Genomic DNA, 19506 nt, shown 5'->3' with positions numbered 1-19506 from the left:
AGACCTTAATGGCAGCGATGGCGGAGAAGGCGGACTTCGGAACGGCGAAGCTGGCAGATGAGGCAACCCTCCTTTCTGGGAATTAAATGAGAGGGGAAATACCATTTAGCAGTAGCGTCTGTACTCCAGAGGGCCGGCTGCAAAAGAAGTCTGTTCTCCAGGTTAAGGGTGACCTAATTACATGCTGGCAGTAGCTATAAAATGCCCTCAGCAACAGGCGAAGCGACCCGTCAGTTGAGGAATTTTTTATTGCATGTATAGCTACATCTCTTCTAAATTCAGAGCATGCTAGGACGTCCCCCACCCCCTGAAGCGATGCACGCCTCTTGCGCCCGAGTGACGTGAAAAATGGGCGAGAATTACCCATTCATAGGTGGGATAGCTTATAGAAGTCAGTCCAACCTAAACAGCTAATGAGATTTGCTACCCTCAATATTGATTCATTGACCGTCCGACATCGTGAACTAGCAGAAATGCTTAAAAAAAGACCTGTCAACATTGCCTGCATCCAGGAGACCAAGTGGAAAGGTTCAAAGGCGAAAGAAATCGGAGATGGCTACAAACTCATCTATCGTGGTACCAGAACACGAAATGGCGTAGCAATAGTTGTCGACCAAGACTTCCGTAACAATGTCACCAGTGTCAACAGGATGTCAGAAAGGCTTATGTCTATCAAGATTGACTCAACAGCTATCACTGCCCACATTGTATCTTGCTATGCAAATCAAACTGGATGCACTGAGGATGAGAAGGACAAGTTTTGGAACAGTCCGGATGCCCTCCTTCGAGAAGTTCCCCAGGATGAGTCCATTATTGTTGGAGGAAATTTAAACGGACATTTCAGGGCTCACAAAGAAGGATATATGCGATGCCATGGAGGACATGGGTACAGTGGGTGGGAAGATGATGGATGTCAGATACGTGATTTTGCAGAAGCTCATGATATCATTGTGATCAACACATAGTTTAAAAAGAGGCCAATACATCTGGCTACTTATACAAGTGGAGAACATGCTACTCAGATCGATTATTGGCTAGTTTGTCAACAAGACATGAAGCTGGTAACGGATGTCAAAGTAATTTTGTATGACTGCATCGCCCGACAACACCGATTGCTTGTCCTCAATATTCGTGTGTTATATAACCCATACCTAAACCTAAGACTAGGCCTGAGCGAATTAAGTGGTGGTGAATGAACACCTAGCGAAAAGAGTTGATGACAGCCTTGGTAAACTTCTCCATGAAGACCGATCAGTCGGTTGAAGATATGTGTTAAGATACTGTGGAACAAATACATCAAGCAGCGAGAAAAACTCTGAAAAAAACCATACCTGGAAGAAAATACATTGATAAACAAACCTGGTGGTGGACAGATGAAGTCAAGCAAGCAGCCAAGGAGAAAAAGATGGCGAACAAGACTTGGTGGAATTCATGACTTAACACTGATCTCCAGAAATATGGCAACCTGAAATCAGCAGCAAAAAGAGCAGTAGCTGCAGCAAAAGACCAATATTACCAGACACTGTATGACCAGCTTGACACACCATTGGGAGAAAACAACATGTACCGTCTTGCTAAGTCACATCACCGTTCAACTGAGGACATTGGACACGTCATGCACATCAAGGAAGCCGACGCCAAACTGCTAAGAGATAGACAATCTATTCCCCAGAGTTGGACAGATTACTTTGATAACATCAGCAACAAAGAGTTTACACATCCACCAATTACTAGTCCTAATTCTATAGTAGGACCCGACCCCTCAATGACACCTGAGGAAGTAATGCTTGCCATTAGCAAGATGAAAAATGGAAAAGCAACTGTTTCAAATGACCTACCAGCGGAAATCTGGAAAATCCTCGGAAAGCCTGCTTCAGAATTCCTTGCTTCGCTCTTCAACCGCATCATCGTCGAAAAACAGCTTTCACAAGCATGGACATCTAGCATCACACTTCCAATCTGGAAGGGAAAAGGAGACGTGAACGACTGCTCGACTTATCACGCTATTCGACTCCTGTATCACAGTTGATAGCAGACTCAGAAGTGTTATCTCTGTAACACCAAACCAGAGTAGATTTTTTAAGGGTTGCAACACCATCGATGTTATCCATGCCACTCGCCTTTTGATGGAAAAACACAGAGAGAGACAGAAGAGTGTACACATGGCATTTCTAGACCTAGAAAAGGCTGTCGGTCGTATGCCACACGATCTTATTTGGCGAGCTCTTCGCTGCTATGGCGTCCCTGACGAGTATGTGAGCAGGGTGCAACTTTTGTACCATAATTCCACTAGTATGGTTCGGAGTCCTGCTGGAATTGCTCCGCCCTTCGATATCACTGTGGGTGTTCATCAGGGTTCTGCCCTTCCACCATTGCTATTCATCCTTTGCATGGATATGGCAAGAGCTGACATACAGGCTTCACATCCCTGGACCCTTCGTTATGGTGTTGATGTGGCACATGTTGCCCAAGCGTGCCCTGAACTCCAGCACCAGGTTCAAACGTGGAAGGACAGACTGGCTGAAAAAGGACTGCACCTCAATGTCCAAGTACAGAGTACCTAGAATGAGGGTCCCAAACCAGAGGCACCATAAATGTCGGCGAAGGAGACCTGCAGAAGACCATGCATTGTAAGTACCTAGGGCCTGTCGTCACCTCAGACTGCGACACATCTCTTCATACTCGGATGAGGGTGAATGCAGGTTGGCTTAAGTGGAGACAGGTCAATGGAGTCCTCTGTGATAAAAAGATCCCTCAGTATCTAAAGGCAAAAGTATATAAGACCACGGTACGCCCAGCAGCAATGTATGGGACTGAGTGTCGCTCTATGACGAAACAACAGGAGCAAATGTTACACATCATGGAGATGTAGATGCTTTGGTGGTCCATGGGGCTGACGCGGTGTGAGCACATAACAAATGCAGACGTCCAGAAAAGGTTTGGTGTCGAGCCGATCACTGCCAGTTTAGTTTAGTTTAGTTATGTCATGTTCTGTAGATAATTTTTACGATTATTTTATCGATATGATGTGGAACAAGTCAGATTACAAAATATATATAGACACAAGTGAATAGTGCTAATACTAATATTACTGAAATTTTTAGTTCTACATATGCAACTACATTTAGATGTACAATTTTTTTTACCAGTTCTGAAACAGAATCTCGTCCGTGGAATAGAAGGAGTTGTCCAAAAGAAATGATTTTAAGCTAGATTTAAAACTGCTACCTGCCAGACACTTTATGTTGTTGGGTAAATGATCAAAGATTTTTGTTGCTGAATAATGTACTCCTTTTTGGGCAACTGACAGCTTCAATAACGGTTAGGAAAGGTCATTTTTCCCTCTAGTGTTGTACATATGAACATCACTGTGCTCCGCAAACTGAGATGGATTATTTATAACGAATTTCATTAGTGAATTTATGTACTCTGATGGTGCAGTTAAAATACCTACCACCTTGAATAGGTGTCTACATGACGTCCTTGGGTGAACACCACTAATTATTCTCATTGCTCTCTTTTGTGCAATCAATAGTTTATGTCTAAGTGGTGAGTTACACCAGAAAACTATTCCATAACACATTATTGAGTGGAAATATGCAAAGTACGTTAGGAGCCTGATCTGTTTATTACCAAGACTAGCGATTATACGAAGAGCGAAAGAAACTGAACTTAATTGTTTGAGAAGCTCAGTAATATGCTTCTTCCAGTTCAAGTTGTCATCAAATTTGGATAAATCTACCCTGTTAACTGAGCCCTGTTCATATGCTACATCAATTGTGGGTGCGACTCTATTCAGTGCACAGAAGTGGATATAGTGAGTGTTCTTCAAAATTAAGGGAGAGCCATTTTCTGAGAACCACTTAATAATTCATTGAAACACATCCTTAACAATATCTTCAGCTGCTTTTTCTGGAATGGGATTTATTATAACACTTGTGTCACATGCAAAAAGTACTAGTTATGCTTGCTGAATGTTAAGTGAGAGGTCATTCAGATGAATAAGCAACAGCAGAGGACCTATAATTGAACCCTATGGGACTCCCTTTGTGATAACTCCCACTCACTAGAATTTACCACCCTCCCAACATTATTTGTGTTATTCAGCACGACTTTTTGGTTTCTGTTCGTTAAGTATGATTCAAACCATCTGTGTGTATAGCATTCGATTCCATAAAACCTGAGTTTTTCTAAGGGTGTGACGTGATCCACGCAGTCAAATTCCTTGGAAAGATCACAAAAAATACCAGCTGGCGATAATTTGTTATTTAGGGCTTGTACTGTGTGATGGGTAAATGTGTAGATAGCATTGACAGTCGAGTAACCCTTCCGGAATCCGAACTGTGACATGCTGAGTAAATTATTTTCACTTAAATGTGAGACTATTCTTGAATACATAACTTTTCGAATATTTTAGAAAACGAAGTCAGCAATGAGATTGGTCTGTAATTATTTAAGTCGCTCCTGTCCTCTTTCTTATGAAGAGGTTTGACAATTGTGTATTTCAATCTGTCTGGAAACTTTCCCTGTGCTAGCGAAGCATTACGTATATCACTAAGGACTCCACTTATTGAATTAGAACAACACTTCAAAAGTCTGTTAGAGACGCCATCAACACCACATGAGCTCTTATTTAACAGTATATTTATAATTCCCTTAATTTCACGGGGGGTGGGGGATTTGGTCCTATTTCTAAAGGCCTAAAGTCCTGGGGAATGACATTTTTAACATTTTTTTGCTTCTTCAACTGAACCCTGTAAACCTATTTTTGCTGCTACATTCAGAAAGTGAATGTTAAAAATACTTGCAACTTGTGAATTATCACTCACAACATCATCATTTAGCTTTATTGCTATGGTATGCTGCGCACTGTGAGGCTGCCCCATCTCCCATTTGACAATGTTCCATACAGTTTTAATCTTATTATCCGCATTATTAATTTCTGTCAGAACACAATAGCTTCTCGACTCCTTAATAACTTTATTTAAAATATTACAGTATCTTTTGTAGAAAGCAAGTAACGTTGGATCCTGACTTATTCTGACCTGTCCATATATTTCATTCTTCCTCTTATGTTGTATCTTAATTCCCTTAGTAATCAATGGCTTACTTGACTTTGTAATGGCTTTTTTGGATAACATTTCAGGAAAGCAACTCTCAACTATTGAGACAAATTTACGGTGGAATAAATTGAATTTGGCATTAGCATAATTTTCTGTGTATACTTCATCCCATTCTACCTTTTCTAGGCCGCTCTTAAAACTCTGTACCCTGTTCACCTCCCTGCCTTGTATAAACCTGCCTGAAGCCTGTACGGTGCTATATGTGTTATTTCCGTGAACTGTGCATCATGATCAGATAGCCCATTAACAACTGGGTACATATTAATTGTTTCTGCCTGAGCACTGTCTATGAAAATGTTACCGATAAGTGACCTGCTATCCTACTGCACATGAGTTGGAAAATTTACAACAAATACTAGATTGAAACAATGAAACAAAGATTCTCGCTCAATTTTCCTATCCGTATCTTTTAAGAAATCTACATTAAAATCACCACAAACCAGTGACTGCTTCTTTTTGTCTGACAGGTAGCTCAATAAAGCCTCTAGTGAGAGAAGCCGTCTCCGCTGTTACGTCCACATCATGAGAAAGCAAGACAACTCAGTTGCAAAAACAGAGCTCCACATCAACCCAGGAGGAACAAGACCACCAGGAAGACCGGCAAAGAGATGGACTGACAACGTCAGGGGAGACATGTACGTTATTGGCTTAAGACCAGAAGATTTCAACGACAGGGAGAAGAGGAGAAGATGTAGCGAAACAGCAGACCCCGCAAGTCGGGATTAATGCTTGGAAAGACAGAGAATTGTTTCTGGGTGGTTTGTTTTGCACACATTTAGGAATGTCAGACTGCAACCCATCGAGTGCAGAGAAATCGATATTCGGGTGCAATGAATGAGATCCGGTAAAACATACTGAAACTTTCCAAGACTCTTGGCTTCAAACTGACAGATTTAGAGGTTGGTTGGATGCCGTTGAAGGTAACAACAGAAAGGTGCGGTGTAAACAGTGTTACTTTATTGTTGCCTGCAGTAGAAGCGACCTCGAAAAAAATGCTTATCGAGTTAAACACATTAAACATGTTGAAACTGTGCAAAGGAACAAAACTATTGTTGATTGTTTTCGAAAATGTTTGATGAAAGCAAACATACGGAAAAGGCGAAGACGGCTGAACTGAGATTATCAACTTTTTTCGCTGAGCACATTGTTGCATTTTCAACAGTTGACCAACTTGTTCCTGTGTTAAAAGATGTTTTCTCTCACTTCAAAATTGCTCCAGAGGTTACTTGAGGTCGTATAAAGTGTGGCAATATAGCGAAAAATGCTATTGCAAAGGTGGAAACTGATAAAACGTTTGCCCGCATCTCGTGGTCGTGCGGTAACGTTCTCGCTTCCCACGCCCGGGTTCCCGGGTTCGATTTCCGGCGGAGTCAGGGATTTTCTCTACCTCGTGATGGCTGGGTGTTGTGTGCTGTCCTTAGGTTAGTTAGGTTTAAGTAGTTCTAAGTTCTAGGGGACTTATGACCACAGCAGTTGAGTCCCATAGTGCTCAAAGCCATTTGAACAATTTTTTTGATAAAACGTTTCAGTATCTAAAGGAAATTTTCTATTTTAGTGAACGAGAGTACCGACATATCAGATAGCAAACATATATAAGTTTTAGTGAAATATGTGTCGCCAGTTGATGGGTATGTGAAAACCCAACTTCTGGTGTCGAAACCTCTGGATGCCAAAGACTGCTCGGAAGAAAATCTATTCATAGCTCTGAGGAGTGTGTCGAAAGAGAAAGATATTCCAATTACAAATGTGATTGCCATGGCTTGTGACAATGTGTCTATAATGTGGGAAGCTGTGATTCTGTCATAACAAGACTTAGAAATGTTGTACCAAATCTGATTTTTCTCAACTCTATATGCCTTTCATCTGCTTCAGTTACAAACAAGACATATCAGAAGCTTCCTAGATCCTGTGAAGAGTTAATAAGGTCCATGACAACCAAAATACCTGGCAGTGCAAAGCGCTGCACTATTTTACAAGAATTTCAAGAACTTTTAGGAGTTGAACGTAAATGGTTCTTTAAATTATCGGGAACGCGATAGCTTATTTTGCATATATGTGTTGTTCGTCTGCTGGAAAACTGGGACGTGTTTTTGCACTACTTCCAGTTAGCAACTATTCAAAATTAACGTCTGCAGAAATAGAGCTTCACGAATTTGAAAGTTCATGTATTATAAGGCGCGTTTACACTTAGCTCAGAACATGTTTTTGTTTGCAACATTGATCCCTCCACATGTTGGCTACGTTGTTCGTTGTTTGTGTATTCAGTGATTACATATTGTCTCTAAAGTATATTTTGGTTTACTTCGACACTTTTAACGCTCTTTTCCAATTGAGGAAACTATTAATTCACAAGTTTTCAGGAGATCCTTTGTGTCTGTTTATAAAACATTGGTCAGAACTTTCAAACCCCTGGTGATCTCACTGAAATACACAAGATTCATAAACTTCCATCATACCATTATCTCCTATTAGAACCAGAATATCTTGGCCCCAAATGTGAACGGTTATTTCAAACTCGCTAGGAAATGTGGAAAGGGAATTCATAAACTAAGACTTAAATGCACTGATTTCTATATCTCAGCAATCGAATAAATGAAGGATCTGCCTATACACGATGAATTTTTTAGAGACTTAAAATTCGTAGTGTCAAATATTGCATTAACAGCTGACAGAAGGTACCAGATTTGTATCACGAATCGCATCGAAGTTTGGAGGATCTGATGTAATTACCTTTGCAGCTGAATGGAGAAGTCTACCGTTTGTGGCTGAAATAAGAAGAAGGAACGTTCAGAAATGGACTTGGATCGTATGCAGAGTGAAATCTCAAACTTGAAAGATTTCCGGTATCAGGGATTCAGAATATCAGTAAACTTGCTGAGCTGGTTCTTTCGCTTCCACATTTTAATGCTGAATCCGAAAGAATATTTTCTATTGCAAGTGATGTAAAAAAGAGGAAATGAAACAGAATTCGAGGTGAGAAATGAAATTCATTTGTTTTGTGAGATGTTTATTTCAAGCAAACGGAATAGACTTCACACCTTATTAAGTGGAACAAAAACAACTCATGCTTTACAATAAGAAAAACTTGTATTAAGTGAAAGTTTAACTGTGCGATGGAGACTGAAAGAGGGAGGAGTACGTGTATATCTCTTCAAAAGCAAGGGTGTATTTTCTGAAAGGATAAGCAAGCACTTCAGTAATGTAAGTCCTGAGTTTACATTATATGATGTGGTATTGCGAGGGTGCTGTTATATATTGTAGTTGCATTTTACACTCTACTACTAGTTTAATGTGCTGTGTGTGGAATCGTAAGCCATTATTTCTTTTGTTATACCTATTGTCTCTCTCTCTCTCCCGCTCTCTATCTCTCTCTCTCACTCACTTTTCCTAGGCATCATGTGTTTTTCCTTACCATGGGACACTTTATACAGAAAAGGGACATTTTGAGTAACAGGTTGGGACTTTGAGCTTCAGAGTGTGGCATCACTGGTAGTTATTCGTAAAAAAGCAGAACAGACGACAGTCGTCACTTTTAATCGATGTTCCGTGGTTGTCACTTTTTTAAAAGTTTATTGTGTGGAATACATTTAGAAAATCAACATGTGAGTGATCTAATAATTGTCTCTTGACCGTTGACTCCGCATATCTTTTCTTTTTCTTATTAAACGTAGTTAGGTTTAATATTTGCGTGATAATATGAGTGAGCAAAATGTAAAAGTGCGGCATGAAAATACTCTGCGGTTAACAAGTCGAGTTACAGGCGAAAGAAAAATCGTATGTATTCGTGGTTGTGTCATGCAGCGGATGCTGCCTTAATTCAGTGCGACGTTAAAGACTTGTGACATACCATGGCTGGAACAGCTAGTTGAGTCTCCCAGTTGTGAATAACGTTGTTTCGGATTTACCGGTATTATTAAAATGATTCACAAAACTGCGTTGTTTGATGTACTTGGGAGTCATAATATGAAATTCGTTAACATAATTTATAAATTTGAAGTTCATATAAGTTTAGTATGACTTGTATAACCGCAGTTTTGTTTCTGTAGATAGCTTCTTATGCGCGAATGTTACTTAGTACTGTGCTCAGGAAAGTATGAGTCTATATAGTGCACAACGTGAGTGATGAGTGTGCCCCTTTTTGCCACACGTTGTGTAGTTGACATCTGTGATGCTCTTATTGTTTAGGTAGTTCGCGTGTCTTGTTTACAATATGGCTCGAAGTTGTTTGTGTGTGGGGAAGGGGGGGGGGGGTGGTATGTAGGTGTAGTAGAGATGATATGTGTATTGTAGATTGCGATGATGCCCATCCGCCTTTACCAGAACTTCACTTGTAATGTTTTTTGTTTAATCTGAATTCTGTTGTCTCTAATTCTACCGTAGCCCGAGTTCTGGAGTCAACGGAAGCGTCAGATTCCACCCGTCTGGTTTGACCCGTGACGTTATGGATGTTGTGGTCTGTGACATTACGGCGCTGAGTTTAGTTTGAGTTGGTTGTTTGTAGATGTCTTCTTGTGTTTGATGGTTCCCTCTGGTGGTGTGTGTATGTATGTGCGTTGCCTTGTGTGGTGTATTGGGTTTATTTGAACTCTGGTTTTCGAAGAGCGGAGTTGTGGCATTGTTCATGACCTAGGGATTGAAATTGTTCTCAGTGAGTTATCAGTTTTATTGTGTTCTGTTTACGTGTCAGCATTTTCGATACGTTTTATTGGTTTGCTGTTTGTGGTGCGGTAAGACGTTTAATTTATTGATTGGATTCTCTTTTTGTTGTGAATATGATGATAAAGTGAAATAGCACCATGTTGCGGGCGGAGATGGGAGAGGATATGTTGTCCTCGATTAAGTTCTGCAGGTGTCTGGATTAATAGCGGAATTTGTGAAGTGAGGCGTTTTGCCGAGAGAATACGCGGTTGGCGAAAGTTCCGGCTTCTCGGACCGCGGATATGTACATGTGTTGGTGTCGGAAGGACAATGTTTGGAGCTCCTGTAGGTGCGGTACCTGGTTCGAGAAATCTAGGTTGGCTGTGAGAGATTATTTTCATGACGTACTATTTTTGTTACAGGTCCCATATTAGTTTTTGTGTGTATGCGACTGTAGTGAGTGAGAGGACGGTGTTAGATTGATTTTCTTTTTGTAGGGCAGTGTGTTCTGAGTATGTCAGTATAAGAGTAAGTTGGGTGAGCTGGGGTTAGTGTTTGAGATAGATGAGTCACAGTTTGGGATGAGGGAAGTATGGGAGAGGTACATCTCTGGTTGGTTTGTGGGTGTGGGGAGGTTGTTACTTTGTGGGGTGGGTATGCCGATTATGTTTTCAGGGTTTTGGAGGGGCGCACTAAGAGGGACTTGAAGGGTTAATTGAGGAGGGGAGTACTGTAGTTTCAGATGCTTTTTCGTCATACAAGGGTTTCGAGAAGAGGGCTTTTGATCAGTTAGTTGTAAACCATAGTTTAGAGTTTAAAAATAGCAAAACTGGTGCATGTGCTAATGCAATGGAGTTGGTTTTTTTTTTTTTTTTTTTTTTTTTTTTTTTTTTTTTTTTTTTTTTTTTTTTTTTTGGGGGGGGGGGGGCGGGGGGGGGCTTGGTGGTTAAATCAGTTATAAGGAAGGGAAGAGTGGCTCTTCTAACCTGCCATCTCATTTAGATGAGTATTGGTGTTGGAAGTGTGTCCCTGGCATTATTGTGTTTTTCGTGTTCTTCTGTGGGCAGTAGGGAAGATGTACAGGATAGTGGTTGGTTGAGGGTGTTCGGTATGTGGGGGGTGATTGTGGGTAGTTGTTGTGGATTTAGGTGGGGGGGGGGATTCTTTTATGATTATGTTCGAGAGACCTTTTTTTGTTACAGTTGTTTTTGACTTGTACTGTGTGATTGAGTTCAGTTTATTTTTGTGGTTTTTATTTGGTGTGTGAGTGAGTGTTGGCCAACCAAGTGTGCAGTGCCGGAATTTGTTGGTGGTAAGTAGTAGTTTTTTTGGGTCTATTGTTCATGTGTGTTTATCGTGTATCGATTGTTTTTAATTTCTGTGGGGAAGTTTGATTTTTGTGTTTTCGAGGTGATGTGGGTTTGGTTTTATTTATCGCAGTTGCAGGTGTTTGGTTTTTGGTATCATCGGCTGTGGTTGACCTACGTAGGTCAAGGGAAATGTTTGATTCCAATTTTTGTCATCTGATAATGAAGCCAATGAATGTCATGGCAAAAATTATTGTGGGCAAAAAATTTAAAGTGTGTTGCTGTAAGAGTAATTTACTTGTCAAGAACTATCACTAATTGTCTCTGTGAAGTTTTATGAAATGTCTCATTTTGGGTTTTATAGAAGCATTGTCATGAAGTATTGTCGTCTGGCATTATCATGTGAGGGCAATTCTAGGTATTTGCATGACATCTTGTTGTTGCAGCTTGTGCTAATTAGAGTAAATGCTAAATGTTCATATATATAGAGTACATTAGAAGCCAACATTCTGCGAGCTAAAGGTCATGGAGGCAATAAACTTTTGTACTTCTGTACATTGTACCAAGCAGTAGTTGGCAGAAGTAAAATGTTGAGGAAATATATTACGCTCTGCAAGAAACAATACATATTTATACATGATACTATAGATTGAACTTATAGTTGTTCGTATGTAGGTAACAAATTATTCAATAAAATACCACTATTTGTCTAAGTATTTACTGAGCATGCTTATAAACGTAATGTGCTTGGCTCATGCCTGCCCCTTCTGCAGTGTGAAGGGAAAATGATTAAATGTAATTGCAGTACTTAACCTACTCTTGTTTTACAGAGAGTAATGTAACGTTTATTGACATTATCTGTTGGTGTAATGACACCATTTGCCCTAATGACTTAGTAATAAAATTATTACTGTTAAATTATCCTTCAGGTATGTCACATGGAGCACTTAACTAAACAAACTTCGTTCTCAGCTAGAGTTTGATGCAAGCTATCGAACTGTTCACATTCCACCGCCTCACGGAACCACCCACTGTAACTGTTTTGAAGCCGTAGTTGCTTACACCATTCTCACAGAGGTTGACGTGGGGATGTATTTGGGAGAGGAGTGAAACAGTCTGTCAGAACTAGTCATACAGCAGTAAATAAAAATTGGATGTTTGCTTTGCGACTGCCAAGTAACTCGTGTCTTTTATTGGATGCTGTATCTAATTTGTTCACTTTCATTATAAAAATAAAATTTTTAATCAGTGTCTACGATATTGGTTACACATTTACCATTTGCATTGGTAGCTTGCTAGTTACTTCCATGTTATACATGATGTATTCAAATTGTAGTACGGATTATGTCAGCTGAACAGCAGATTGCATGGCAGAAGTCCAGTGACACTGTACCTGTCTCTTACTTTGCATGCTGCAGTTCATATTTATGAATTGAATGAAGGACAGTGAACATGACAAACGGTGAGTGGAATTGTCACATTCCAATCAAACCTTAGCCTCGGGCTTTGCCACAGGTCACTTTGTCACCACATCTAGTTTTCTTCCTACTGTTAACACTGAAAACAAACACAGTTGTTTAGTTACAATCACTCATTTCGCAGTTGCCGACTGCATCGTGCAACAGAAGAGCCAGGACATTAACTACATTTAGCCTCTTGCATAGATCATTTAAAACATGTATGAAGTAGTGAGTTATCCTTTCCTTCTACTGTTGTAATTGTGGATATTGCTGTCACTTTCAGAATGAAGTGAATTTTTGCGTACTTAATCAGTGAATGAATGCAATTTGAGCCTTTGGTTGACGTCCCTAATTGCTTAGATATGTCCACAACACAGAATATTCTCCCACAGAACATTAATGAATGAATGTCTCTGTATCCCCAGAGTTGGCCAGTTTTGAGTTTTTATCAGTATTTGAACCCAAGAACTTGGAAGTTTCTACCCAATTTATTATTTTCTGTTGTCATGCTAACATTAATAGGTGATGAACTTAGTTTGCAATGCCAAACTGGATGATTTATGTTTCTCAAAGTTTGCAGCAGGTACATTTGTCTAGAACCACGTACTTCGTCTGGTTTGAATTGATTGCTTATTTTGTTTTGATCTGATAAGCTGAAAGTGCATTATTGTACTGTGTCGTGCAATGTTTGTCGGATTCTGATAATGAGTGTTTACGACCTGTCGCCGCTCGTGGCATGGCTTGCATTTGTGCGTGCTACTGCGGCTTACAATAAAAAAAGAGGAATTGTCTCATGAGCGAAACAATGGCAAGAGACTGCTATTTGTTGTTACTTACACTGCTGCTTTCTTTGATTATGATCAACAAGAACCAAATAATAGACTGCGTGTGATAGATGATGATCTGAACGAGAGTTTGGCAAAAAATGTTCTCTGTGTGAAAATCTTTGCAGCCGCCTGTTTAGTACATTACATTCTGCACAGAAATGAGTCCTCTTAGATTTAAAAATCTAGTCAGTTGCCGTGCTTCATTTCTGACTGAATCACTATTCAGCGTAAGAATAATACAAATATAGGCATGACATGATACGTATATTCTTCCATGTTTGCTGTTGTCTCTCTAGTTTCGTAGTTAATTAGGCAGACAGGATTTAAATGAGATAGCAGCAAATACAAAAAATACATGGCATAATGTTTACATTCTTCTACCTTTTCTTTTAATTTATTTACTGATGCAGAGGTTTTGGCGCCAGTATTTATCTTTGTGCCTGCAAAGCATGCCTGTGTAGCGCTGCGTATATTAGACAGCAGAAGTTAGTTGTGGCGGCACCTACCAACATTTTTCAGAACTTTTGCTTACTTTGAACCTGATTGTAAACCGCAGACAGTTTTTTAGATTACAAAAACTGGAAAAAGTGTGGCTTAGATTTGAGTGAATACGGTAATTCTTTCTCTGTTGCTGTATAATTCAGCTAGTGTTTGTCTAGGCTGCAACTAGCGAAAGCAATGGTTTTATTTTCTCCCTCTTCTGGGTCCCATTCCCCTCGCAATAATTCTGCTGCTATGCCATATTCTGATGCATCTGTTGTGATGCCAAATGGTTCATGAAGACTTGGATGATTTAAAATAGGATCATTGACTTGGGTATCCTTTACTTCCTGGAATGCCTTTTCTGCATTTTCATCCCATAATCATTTTGCCTTTTGCTTTAATAGCGATAGTAGATGTGGATTACTATGACTTGTCCTTGTATATACCGTCTATAAAATCCCACTAATCCTAAAAAGGAACGTAACTATTTTACATTCTGTGGATGTGGACAGTCTTTAATCGCTTTAATGCGTTATGGATCAGGTTTAATTCCTCTTATTCCTTAAAGATGTCCCAAGAATTTTAGTTCCTCTCGCCCAAAATGTGATGTAGCGAGCGAGCTTAGTAGTTATTCCCTTGGTATAGAATTTCTCTATTGCTCTTGAAAGTACATCACAATGTTCCTCCCAGGTTTCTGAAACAATCAGTATATCTTCTACATAAATCAATAGCTCTTGTAACAACTTTCTCCCTAATGTTTGATATAATGCTCTTATAAACACTGATGCTGATATGTTTAATCCAAATGGCGAAACTTTAAGCTTGTAGACTTTGTCATATAGGAATGCAGTATAAGGTCTAGATTCTTTAGCTAATTTCACCTGCCAGTACCCATCTGTCCGATCCACAGAACTAAAATAATTTGCTTTTGCAAAATGAGCAAGTAGTTCGTTTATGCATATGGGACAATCTCTCTCCAGTTCAATGTGACAATTCCAGGTTCTCGCATCTAGTACTAGGCGCACACCACCTGTTGCCTTTCTGACAACTATCGGTGGATTGTTGTATATGCTTGTGCTTCTTTCTACAACATTTTATGTATTTCTTCCTGTACTTCCTCTCTTACGTTGATAGGTACAGGGTAAGGTCTAAAGAAAAAAGGTTCCTTGGTTTTGATCTTAAAACTACACACATAATCTCCTATATTCCCCGGTTTGTCTGAAAATACATCTGAATATCTGCATAATATTCCATATAGCTCTTCCTTTTGAGTAAGGGTTAACAACATTTCAGATTCGTAAGCCTTAGCATACAAATCAGCTTTATTTGCAATTTGTTGTAGATTACTTACATCCTTTTCCATTGAACTCGTATTCGCTATTAACCATAAATTATTACTCCCGTTTAGTCCTTGACATCGATCTGTCTTAAACAAGATCTATTAGGCTACAGTTATTTAGATTGCACTTAAAGAAATCACTCTGAAAGTCTATTACCACCGCACATTTCATTAACCAATCTACTCCTAGTAATACTAGTGTATTTATTTTAGGGACTATTAACATGGTTTGTTCAAACACAAGTTGATCTATTTAAAATGTAATCCTTGTTTCCCATTTCACTACATTGCTCTTAATACCTGTAATACCTACAATATTTACTCCCGTAACAGATAAGTTAGGAAATTCCTTTATTCTTCCACTTAATAGCCATTCCTCGAAAATTGACACTTCGCTTCCTGAATCAATGTAAATTTCCACTCCTTGATTTCGTATTCCTCCGATTGCAATTGGTTTGCGTTGCACTTTTTCTAAATTTTCCTCTTTCGCTAATAACCAATCGTTAATAGGTGATATTTTACTATAAACGATCATTTTACTTATATATATGGGCCGAGTATTGTTCTGCGGCATCCTGAATTCTGGCCGTTGACCTAGGATTTTTCTTGTTTTCCATCACTATGACCGGATACTGATTGGAACTTACTTCAACAGTACGGTGGTTTGCCCCATGTTATTTTGTTGCATATTTATTTGTTGGTTTTGAGGTGTAAACACCTGTGAATTGATGTTACCAATCTGAATTCTTCCCCCTCTAGGGTTATTGTGATTTAGACCATTATCCGTGCTGTGAACAGTTTCATTACTGCTTACTCTACAATAATTAGGTTCCTTCGCCCGCGGTAAGGAATTAGGAAAGGATATGTTATTTCTGTTTCCCGTATTTCAGTCATTCACTGAATAATTTTCATTTCTTTCAGTATTCAGTGTCTAAACCTACAATAAACATTAATAACTCATTCACGGTTTTCCACACTCTGTACAATATTCCTTGTCGAACGTGGTATGGTAAACATCTAATGAGTACTTTCCGTAAGTGCATTTCATCTGTTGGATTATCTAAGTATTTAGTTTTTGTCAAATGCCATTCCAAATACTTTTAATATGTGCCCCATGACTTATTGTATGGAGTAGGGTCTAATAACTTTAAGATTATTTTTTCCTGGATACTTGAAGACCAGTGCTTTCTCTTAAAGCTTTCTGAGACGCAAGTTCTTTTGCATGAGTATTTCCCCATTCCACTGCTTCTCCCAATACGTGTCCTTATGTGAAATCTATTTTCTTTAAGTCATCCCAATTTTTGGGCAAAGATCTGGCAAACACTCGTAAAAAATAAATTGGGTGTCCATCACTGTCTGGTTTGTACTTTGGAAATTGCCGTGCTAAATCAAACCTATTACCTATAGATAAACCCTCTATTACATCTTTAGTTACTCCTGTTATAGTTTCAGGTTTACAATTTTCTAATTTCTTTTTATTATTGTCTATTGCTTTCCATATTATATGAAGTTCTTGTTTACTGTTAATTGTACCTTCCCCAGAAGTGATTTTGCCATTATTTATTTCTGTTTTGTCTTTTACTTCTTTTTCTACGAATAACTGTAAACGTTTCTCCAAATGTTGTATAGCATGAGGTGTTCCTGCTACAGCATTTTCCCGTATGGACGTGATTTGCTTATTTATGTCTGAAATACTAGTGCATACCGCTTGGAATTGGGAATTAACATTATCTACATAGCTTGTCCACTGTCGGGTTGTTAATCTATGTACACTTTTCTGTAAATGATCTGTTAACACTTGTTTAGCTACTTGTTGCACCTGTAATGGCACTGAGTCTCGTAATTCTTTTACTCTAGAATTTATTTCCATTATTTTAATGTTTTGATTATTAACTTGTGCATTAAAGTTTGATCCTAAGTTAGGTTTAACCTCTTGTATTTTATGGTTGAGTACGTCATTGATTCAGTAACTTGTTCCTTAATGGACTAAATTAGTTCTACTTGTTCCACTCTCCGTCCTTTCTTTTATTTCTCTGCTTGTTTTTTAATCATACCTTTTAGTATTGCCTTATCCTTCTCTGCTTGTTCTTTAATTATGCTTTCCAGTATTGCTTTATCCTTCTCTGCTTGTTCTTTACTTATGCCTTCAAGAATCTATCTTAACTCCTCGTTTTGCATTGCCGTATTTCTTGTGATTGGCATACACTTTTTATTACTAATCGACAGTATTAATATTAAACCCTACACTCGCAGAAATGTCTCAACTTTTTTTTTAATGTTCACGGCTCACCCTTCTGCGGAACTGTGAACTGCGTGCTTGTTGTAGAACAGCCGAAGCCAGTGCTGAAGTCGAAGCCGATGTCTGCTCTTGCTGCCACTGTCTTCTTTTTTTCTGTTTCAGGTATCCAACAGTAAATTATAGTTTCCATTCATTATGTGTTTACTAATCAGACAGTTCATTCAAAAGAAGCTCTTAAATATTATTATTCTTGATTCCTTGCTACGTGTGAGGTAAGACACTGTTGTTGATCGCTGGTTGTCAGGGGCAGCTTCTGTCTTCTATTCTTTGGAGTCGTAATTCTGGTTCAGATCAATTTTTTGCACTTCATTGCTGGTGCATTGTCCATTCGCCTTTTCCACAGTTACCATATGGGGTGTATTTTTCCGCTTTCTCCTGCTGATACATATTTTGTATGGTTTGTGGTGGATCTTACACCAGCACTATGGGGAAGTTGCATCCCTGGCTGATACAGCAGGACAATATTTTGCCGACCCTGATACACCGCCAGATGAAAGTAGTATTACCTTTATCCTCTCGTCTCAGAGTAGTTGTTTGGTGGTCCGAATCCTTCCATGCCACCTCCCTGTCAATCCAACTGTGGTGAAGATACCTGGAATGTTTTTGCAAGTTCTCTCTACTGCACTACTAAATAAATAGCCACACTTATCACAAACGGGGTACATTGTGCCCAACATTTTCACTATTACTTTTAACAACACAACAAACATTTGCTACGGTAATACCATTCTCTTGAGAACATTCAAAAATGTCCGTATATGCGTACTTCAGGACCTGAGAGAGCAAACCAGATAAACTACTGCTGTTCAATTGTTCATTACGCCCTTGTTGGTGCGTCATTTACTCCATGGTTCTCGGATTCAGGCACTTGCTGCACTATGCCACAAATGACTCCCGTACGACCAGTGGTTGTAATACCATTTTACTGTTTACTGGTCACCTTCTCACTGGCTCCATGACTGCTCCACATTCACTGCATACAAGAAAGGAAAACACACAGTTTCCCCTTTCTCACTACATTTCTTATTCAACTTACTCGTGGGCACCTCTTGTCGACGGCCTTCCAATGGTCTGTTGGGATGTTTATAAATATCTTGAAACGCTACACTAACCAACCTTGGAAATCATGACATAATTAGAATGAACAACATAGTTTATGCCAGTTGTTGTTACAACCACTGATAACATTTAATAATGGGCTGCTTACATTCTTTGCTTCGTAAACTCATGACACTATTTATAAAAGCCACAAATTGGAATTGCACACTAGAATTAATGTGATCATGAAAATAAAGTAAGAACAGGATTCAGGTCTTTGTTTGAAACCTGAGGAGCATTCGAGCATTCATTGCATTTTGTACATGTATAGATGATAGTGTGTTCCAGTTTGTATTACTTGAACAGTGAATTGTGTTTTATACATCTCATGTACATTTGCAATCCATTTGGTTTGCATCCAGGAGACATGTCAAAAATTTATAACACAGTTACAAAGGAAAACACAGGAGAATTGCTTCAATTTAACCCTTGTATCTCTGGAAAGATCAGTGAAATAAATGTTGGTGTCAGTAGTGTTCAGTTAAAACCTGAAATTGTTAAAACTGAACAGAGCTCCAGGGCGATGTGAATCCCTGTCGTATTCAATACTGAGCTAGTCCCCCTTCTAACTATAATCTATTGGTCAAAAAGGGGTAGTAGAAGTGATAGATAAAATTACTGTCCAATACCCCTGACATAGATTTGTTGTGTAATCTTAGAACATATTCTGAGCTCAAACATAATGAGGTATCTCAAACAGAAGACCACATAGGTGCCAACCAGCACGGATTCCAAAAACATCAAGGCAGCGATTTAGAGGCAGCATTTCTTGGTTTTTGAAAAGCATTTGGCTCACAGTCAGTACCAAACTTAGGCTTATTGTTAAAAGTATGGTCATATGGGGCATCAAGTGAAACTTGATTGGATTGAGGACTTTCTGGTAGGGAGAACACATGTTGTCGTGGATGGAGAGTCATCTTCGGATAAAGAAG

The 19506-nt window shown here is 39.1% G+C and overlaps 1 protein-coding gene across 1 annotated transcript; it reads left to right on the top strand.

Annotated features, from left to right (window-relative positions):
• Positions 1-473: 473 nt before the first annotated feature.
• On the top strand, positions 474-965 carry LOC124587777. Its single transcript, XM_047131456.1, has one exon. It carries the CDS (start codon positions 474-476, stop codon positions 963-965), a length of 492 nt encoding a protein of 163 aa, XP_046987412.1.
• Positions 966-19506: the final 18541 nt, after the last annotated feature.

This window comes from Schistocerca americana, unplaced genomic scaffold (genome assembly GCF_021461395.2).
Source record: "Schistocerca americana isolate TAMUIC-IGC-003095 unplaced genomic scaffold, iqSchAmer2.1 HiC_scaffold_62, whole genome shotgun sequence".
NCBI classification, from domain to species: domain Eukaryota; kingdom Metazoa; phylum Arthropoda; class Insecta; order Orthoptera; family Acrididae; genus Schistocerca; species Schistocerca americana.
Note: the sequence above shows the minus strand (reverse complement) of the source record. Positions and strands in the feature narration are given on the sequence as shown.